The sequence below is a fragment of the Fopius arisanus genome, unplaced genomic scaffold (genome assembly GCF_000806365.1).
Source record: "Fopius arisanus strain USDA-PBARC FA_bdor unplaced genomic scaffold, ASM80636v1 scaffold00012, whole genome shotgun sequence".
In the NCBI taxonomy this organism is placed as follows: domain Eukaryota; kingdom Metazoa; phylum Arthropoda; class Insecta; order Hymenoptera; family Braconidae; genus Fopius; species Fopius arisanus.
The window spans coordinates 453,053-460,503 of NW_011887751.1; the positions used below are offsets into that span (position 1 = coordinate 453,053).

A 7,451-nucleotide genomic window follows, 5' to 3' on the forward strand; every position below is an offset into this window, starting at 1 on the left:
TCTCCTTATTTTAATTCTATTTATAAACTGTCAATGGGGAGAGAATGCCTTTTATCTGTACCAAAAATGTCTCCAATGGAAAGAATTTAAATTTGTCTTAAGTGGTGGGACAATTTTGTCGGAGGAGATACTCTCACTTGCCAAAATTTCTATTTTCGGATAACTCCACTGCACTATGAAGAATCCTGGAAGACACTTTGCTTCAGTCGTTTGTAATAATTAGTGACGGATACCAAAATAGAAATTCTAACTAAGTCATTATAATCTTCAAGATTCATCCAATTTCTGTCCAGAAATTCTTCATTCCTATTCAAATCCACAGTTAATGTTGAATTTTGGGGTTGTCCTCGGCATTTAGGAAATATTTATTTCTTTGTTACTGTGGGCCATTCCTTCATGTTATAAAAAAATCTGGTGACCAGAAAGGGTCAAGGGTAGAAGGAGAAATTATATTGCCCTCTGGAGAGGAGTTATATATAATAATTCTCAGTCTTCAAAATATTCCAAGTGTTTGTCTCCATAATCCAATAGTTAAATTGAATAATTGTATTTTCCAGGGCTGCGTTGGGACGCGTGTGCCTGAAGCTGGTGTTCGTGATGGGTGTGACATGGATAGCTGATGTCATATCATGGGCTGTCGGTGGTCCAGATTACATGTGGTATTTTACCGATCTTATTAACGCACTTCAAGGGCTCTTTATATTTATTGTGGTTGGATGGCAGCCGCAAGTACGTGCCGGCCTTAAAAGGCTATTCAATAGAAATCCACGTACTAATGCCGGAAGACAGGGTAACGGACTCAGTACCACAAGTCACGGAATGCCAAGCATGGGAGACAGCGTGACGCAAAATCCAAGTACCAAGACTGCACCGTTGGAGACCATCTGTTAAGTCCCATCACAAAATAATGTTTTTTTCTTTAAACAAGCGCTTTAAAAAGTTCCTCGATTTCTTATCGAAAATACGCCGAGGACAGTTATCCAAAGAACATCCGTATGACAATAATTTGTTTGACTGACTCAAATCTGAATCAAATTTGAAATAGTTTTTTTTTTCTTTCTGTCCCGTGTGTTCCGTCTATCAAACGTAATCACTCGTGAACCCGAAGATTACGTTAATTCAATATAGATTGCTCAGGCGGGACGCAATGCCTTTTTTTATAATTACGGATACGAATAAAAAGTCGCTGATAACGTATACGATAAAGGGAAAATTGAAGGGAGAAAAATTTTTGATAATTTTTTTATGCTTTTTATATGCGATTTTTTAATGGGGAGATATTGAAATTGAAAATTTGAGTGTCAAAATGAGGGCATGAGGATGATTCGTGACAATACAAGGAGATAAATGAAAGATGTGAAATTGAGGGGAAAAATTAAAAATGCCTTCAGGAAATGCCTTTGCGGTTTCGGGTGTTTTCACCCTCTGGTGAATTTCATTGTGAATTTAAAAAGTCAGAGGAGTTTCACAGCGAGAAGAGAAATAATTGGAAATTTCTTGTAAGACAATATGAATTAATTCTCAATTTTTATACCCGTAGAATTTAACTATTTTGTAATGTAATTCTTGACAAAGTGGAATCAAAGGGAAGACTGAATTTCGCTGAGGAGCAATTGATGCTTCAGTTGATTTAATTATTGCATTCATTAAAATATCGGAAACTAGGATTTTTCGAAGACTCTGACATCTCCAACCGTTCATTAATAAAAAAAAATAATTTCTCAGTGATTCCACTTGATTACTGAATTCAAATTGAGACTGCATTTTTGTCAATTTATCATTACATCGTTTTACAATTGCTGGATATTATCCCCTTCACCAGAACAACGATAATTTTACATTCTAGGATATTATTGAAAACTACTGCATCCTCATTTCCTCCGTTCGAGTCGAATAAATTGTGATAAAATTACTTGAACAACTTGATTGAATCGATAATACTTTCCTTCGACTGAGAAATAATCAATTCTGTACATTATCGAAGCTTATGTTCATCATGTAAATAAACTTCTCATTTTAATTGTTAATTATTCAATAAATTACGGGCTAGTTGCATCAGTCTATCAGCAATTGAAACCCGAGGGTGAAATTGATTTCCGAATAATTGTGGGCTCTCAATTACCAATCTGAAACTGGTGCAGCCCGCATTAATTGAATAATCATCGATAAAACAAGTATTATTAATTAATTATTTAATTTTCAGGATAATATTAAACGTTGTTTTAATAAGTATTTATTCTGATGTAGTCAGTTTCGTTTTTTTTTACGTATTTAATTTAGGTAGCTTGCCAGTACGACCAATAGAATGAACAAATTTGCACTTTCTCATTGCAACGGATTACCAATAAGAGAAAAATGTTTACTAAATTTTTCCGTGAAGGGACGGAGGCAGAAAAGCAAATATTCAGGAGGCTATATATACGTATGAAAGAAAATAGGTACCTATACTCAAAGCAGAGATAAAAATGTAATGAATAGTAAATTTAGAATTTGAAGCTGGGATGCATCAGTCTCTATTAATTATTCCGACTGTGAATTTATTACTGGGAGAATAATATTTGGAATATAATTTTTTAAATTTAATTTCGAAAGGTGCCCTTTCGCTACTTCAGAGTTTCTGCCGATTGGAAGAATCAAAATAAATGGAGAAAATAAATAGAGACTCATGCGATCGGCTTTAAAATTAAAGAGATCGAAATACATAATAAAAATCCATGAGGATAAAGTTGAAACTGTAATGATAGTATTAACACGAGTAGGATCCGGCCAGAATCTTTTACGTTCTATTACTGGAAAGGAGTATGTTAAAAATGTTATATACGCCATTCCTCGATTATGTATTGTAACAGTATTTCTATTGCACTAACGATTTAATAAAGTACTGATTAGTACAAAAATTTAAATATTGAAATTATCTGCAACTATTCATTTCCCAATTCCCCGGACTCCCCGGATTCTACGATCTCTGCTCTCTTCGTACTTCAAAAATAGAATTGAGTGGAAATGATTTTAATTAATTCTAGCTTGATAGCAATTAATAATTATCGAATGATCAATTTCGAGTTGCAGTCGATATTTTACCCACATCTGAATAGTTAGAAACATCGAAACGTGTAATTTGCTCATGAATTTCTGTACTTTCAACAAATTGTTCCCTGATGTAAGCGCTGAAGATACGAAATTAATTATTAACAAAGGAATGAACAAATGATGTACTTTTCCAATGACCTAAAATCAATTCCCCATGAGAGGCGCGATAAATTCTAGAGTCACAATTGCTCGAGCATTTCAGAAGCGACAGCTCATAAAATCATAAGTCAGGTATAAATATTTATCTTGATGGCTAACACATTGAAAGGAAAACCGCAAGGTTACGGTTTTAGAGGAAAAGATAAGATAATGGTGTGCGTTTGTGTTATTTAACAGTTTATCATTCCAGCAATCGCTCACTGAACATTCTTCACACCTATATAAAGTGACAGGGTCTAAACAGCTGTCATAACGTTCCAGAACTCCCAGTGAATTTAGTTAAAGATTTGAATTTACAAGGCAATTGGTTTTTACTGTCTTGCGAAATAATGGCGACTCCCGTGTCTACGATATCTCCAGAGTCTCTGAAAATATCGCAGCGACAACTTTTTGCTCCTTCCCTCCAGGAAATCAAGAATGGTTACGTATTTTTGAGGTTAAAACTGGATTTTCTAACGATTTCAAAAAAAGTTCACGTGTAATTTTTTTTTAATAATTTTTCTAAGCAGTTTTGAGTCCGGCTTTGGCTGAAAATTTTTCCGAGGTCTCAATTGAAGTCGTTGATTGCCCGGATTTGACTCAACAACCGTTTACACTCGCTGCGGCAGGTGAGAATTTCGTAATAAAAAATTGAAAATGAATAAAAAGTGGGAATTCCGGTTTTTCGACTACTGGGCATCCGAATTACAGCGGGATGAGGGGATGGCGCCATTGGTTAATTCAGGAAATGTTTGGATTCAAATGTGACCGATAACCTGTGGCTTCGTTATCACCCGGGGTGGGAAAAAATTAATTTTTAATGTGTCAGTTACAATATTTCATATCTTGGAAATGATAGCGGCTGAGTGATTTATTTATAGCGATTGGTTGGAAATTTCCGTGGAACTCCGATTCAGTTCCGTTTTTTTACACGAAATTTTCTTTCATCGTTACAATTATTTTGCAATTCCAATTGTAATTTAAATAAAATTTTCTATCATGGGAATTTGAACGCAATTTTTTATGACAAAACGTTTTGAATTTCTCACCGAACATTTTGATTGATTTGATAATTATTATTTTAAAGGTCTTGGAGGTAGCAAGACTATTTTGGAAGTGGGTGGACCTTCATTTTTACTCCCCAGTGTCCAGCGAGATAAAGTTTATGAATTGAAATCAATATTAAACCGCATAAATAATGGAAAAATGGAAAAAAAAGGATTTGTTATCGGGGCCGGTGCCGGGCCGTGGCCTAGACTCTCTAGAAATTGTGAAGTAAGTTCTCATAAACAATTATTTCAACAATTCCCACAGCTATGAAAATTATCAACAATTCTGCAAATGAAACTAAAATAATCAGCCCAAAGGAATTAAAATAATTATTGCAATAACCGATGACTAATTGATTTGAAGATAATTTCCCCTTATAATTTTACAAATAAAATTTCCTAGATGATGATGAATGTTATCGTATCTCCAACCGACTTGAAAAATGAGACTCGATTATCCTGGGTCGGACCAAACGAGAAATGCATTCTCGAGGAGTCTCTAGAGAATGATTTAAGATTCGCTTTATTAGCGAATCTCTATCTGAGCGAAGGAAAACCAGGAAAAGTATTGAAGGTTCACGCGAAAAAGAGAACTGGAAATTTGGATTTCATCGCTACTATGCAAAAAGCACTCGAAAGTCATTACAAAGATAAACTTGTTGGTAAGATCTTGCATAAATATTTACTTTGAAAATCTTTTACGCTGATATAAATCCAAAAATCGTGAAAACCGAATGACCCGAAACATTTTTAATTAATTACTATAAATTAATTTGGGGCTTTAAAGGTCTCTGATCGCCAATTCATATTTTAAATTATTGAATTATTTTTTATGCATTTTTAAATTTGATGTACGTCTGCTAGTTTTTTTTTAATAAAAAGTTGCAATTCAAGAGGGAAGTTATTTAAAACAATGTTTTAGGCTTGGGTGGAACGTTTCTTTTGAAGCAAGGAAAAGCCAAGCAACACGTGATGCGAGACTTCTCCAGTGTACCCTTGACAACAGAAAAAGCTCTAAACGACTGGTTGAAATTTTATGACATGTCTGCACCGCTGATAGCAGTGGGCACTTTCGTCTCAGCTGAAACTGATCTCGATCTTCGCGTTCAGCACTTCCACAGCTTCAGTCATCATGGAGAAGGTGGTCATTACCACATCGACACAACACCTGAAACTGTGGAGTACCTCGGATACTTCAGCGTTGCTGAATTATTGTATAGGATTGATCAACCGGCAGTTGGTGTCACTTTTGGGAAAGATTGATTCGAATAATACCTCGGAAAAGAAAATTCTCAAATCATCTCTCTTCTAGTGTTTATACTCTAAATTAAGATTTGATCGAATACTTGACAGCAATCAGCGATAATGGTTTTTGAAATTACATTAGGATATTGTTCTCTCAATTTATGGAATGAATCTGGGAATAATGAGACTAATTACAGCAGGATTTTTTCATTTCGAGGAGTTTATGTGAATTTTTTATGTGATGAAATATAATAAAAAAGTTTAATTTTTGATTTTTGAATTTAATTTTTCGTAATAGGTCATGAATTCGAATTCCAATCTTCGCGTTTCGTCTTAAAATTGATTATCTTTAGATGGTAAGATATATTGATATTGATCCTATGAACCCTAGGGGCTTGTTTGGACGCGTCTGCAGATGTCTCTGCGTTTTAATTTCCGAATCGTGCGCCGTTGTCGGCTTTCCGTCTACAAATTTTTACCGTTCATGACCACCGTCGCCATATTTCTTTCCTTTCAACGTCTTTCCCGAGAACAGCACAATGGCTGAGGTATGAATTCCTACAATTATTCCATCGAAATCCGAATTTTTCAATGCAATCCCTCAACTAAAAATTATTTTAAAACTCTCATCTCTGCGATCGAATTTTTTGATTCAAATTGATTGGGTATTTTTACTCCTGCGGATGATTTTAAAACGGATTTATGGGATTTTTAGTTGGCGCAATTCTTTAGAGCTAGTCTCGCTTTTATCATTAATATTTTTTTAAGAGATTTCGTTTTTTTTTAGGTTGACGAAACTCTGAAGAAGAAGAGGACCTTCAGGAAGTTCACCTTCCGTGGAGTTGATCTCGATCAACTCCTGGATATGCCAAAGTGAGTGTTCAGTCGTTGGGGAAAATTTTCTCGAGAAAACATAACCTGTGAAGTGTAAACTCGTGGTAAAAAGTGTTTACGCGCGGTTTTAAAGAACTCCAAGTTGTTTTCTGAAGAAAATCTCGTACCCAATTAAAAATTTTTCCCAATTAGTAATACTGATAATTTATTTGCAGTGAGCAACTCATGGAGTTGATGCACGCCCGTGCCCGCAGGCGTTTTTCTCATGGTTTAAAGAGAAAACCAATGGCTCTGGTGAAAAAACTTCGCAAAGCGAAAAAAGAGGCACCACCAAATGAGAAACCAGAAATAGTAAAGACTCACCTCCGGAACATGATCATCGTCCCCGAAATGGTTGGCTCAATCGTCGGTGTTTACAACGGCAAAACCTTCAATCAGGTCGAAATCAAACCTGAAATGATCGGTCACTATCTCGGTGAATTTTCAGTCACTTATAAACCTGTCAAACACGGTAGACCAGGTATTGGTGCCACTCACTCGTCTCGTTTTATACCACTGAAGTAAATCACCGAAATAAAAGTAATTATCTGATAAAAACACTTTCCATTATTTACACACATCACACACTTTCCTCTCCGAACACTTGTATTATTCACTATTTCCACAGGGAATCCACAATTAAAAATTATGAACTTGTTTACATCTGTGAATAGCCGGATGGGGTGACTGAATCACGTACGCAATATTATATTCAAACTTCCCGAAACAATGGAATTCTCAGGTGACACGTCCTTGATCATTTTTACGGAGATAAATAAATGGATAAATACCGAAAATTCTAATTACTTGGGTGTAACGGAGTGTACGGAGTAGAGAATCGACTTGACATGACATGATAATGTTATTTGTAATAACAAATTAACAATAAAACTCCGACCGATTGTTGGAGGGAAAAACACGTTTGAGCCTGTCTGGCGGGTGTAGTACTTTGTCTCGCCGCGAGGGGATTCAATCCAAAAATGGCGGATTGGCGCCGGGTCCCGAAATTCAAGTGAGGAAATGTTGGAAAATTATTTTATCCATCAATTTCACGAT

General features: G+C 35.5%; 3 protein-coding genes across 3 annotated transcripts in view; all 3 read left to right on the forward strand.

Annotated features, from left to right (window-relative positions):
* Positions 1-2,862, forward strand: part of mthl1 (methuselah-like 1) — a gene marked incomplete in the record, with an annotated part of 71,698 nt that extends 68,836 nt beyond the window's left edge. Inside the window, 1 exon segment of the mRNA XM_011298931.1 lies at positions 558-2,862. Within this exon segment, the coding sequence (XP_011297233.1) occupies positions 558-891 (334 nt within the window).
* A 371-nt stretch (positions 2,863-3,233) lies between these two features.
* On the forward strand, positions 3,234-5,792 carry LOC105262994 (ester hydrolase C11orf54 homolog). The gene is made up of 6 exons (XM_011298932.1): positions 3,234-3,321; positions 3,440-3,669; positions 3,759-3,857; positions 4,316-4,503; positions 4,681-4,939; positions 5,200-5,792. Exons 2-6 carry the CDS (start codon positions 3,579-3,581, stop codon positions 5,538-5,540), a joined length of 978 nt encoding a protein of 325 aa, XP_011297234.1. The 5' UTR covers positions 3,234-3,321; positions 3,440-3,578; the 3' UTR covers positions 5,541-5,792.
* A 191-nt stretch (positions 5,793-5,983) lies between these two features.
* RpS15 (ribosomal protein S15) lies at positions 5,984-6,953 on the forward strand. Its single transcript, XM_011298934.1, has 3 exons — positions 5,984-6,070; positions 6,310-6,395; positions 6,572-6,953. Exons 1-3 carry the CDS (start codon positions 6,062-6,064, stop codon positions 6,918-6,920), a joined length of 444 nt encoding a protein of 147 aa, XP_011297236.1. The 5' UTR covers positions 5,984-6,061; the 3' UTR covers positions 6,921-6,953.
* Positions 6,954-7,451: the final 498 nt, after the last annotated feature.

Coding starts and splice junctions, on each gene's coding strand:
- RpS15 (XM_011298934.1), top strand. Junction 6,396..6,571: donor CAACTCCTGGATATGCCAAA/GTGAGTGTTCAG, acceptor ATTTATTTGCAG/TGAGCAACTCATGGAGTTGA.
- LOC105262994 (XM_011298932.1), top strand. CDS start 3,579: ATGGCGACTCCCGTGTCTACGATATCTCCAGAGTCTCTGAAAATATCG. Junction 3,670..3,758: donor CCTCCAGGAAATCAAGAATG/GTTACGTATTTT, acceptor TTTTCTAAGCAG/TTTTGAGTCCGGCTTTGGCT. Junction 3,858..4,315: donor GTTTACACTCGCTGCGGCAG/GTGAGAATTTCG, acceptor ATTATTTTAAAG/GTCTTGGAGGTAGCAAGACT.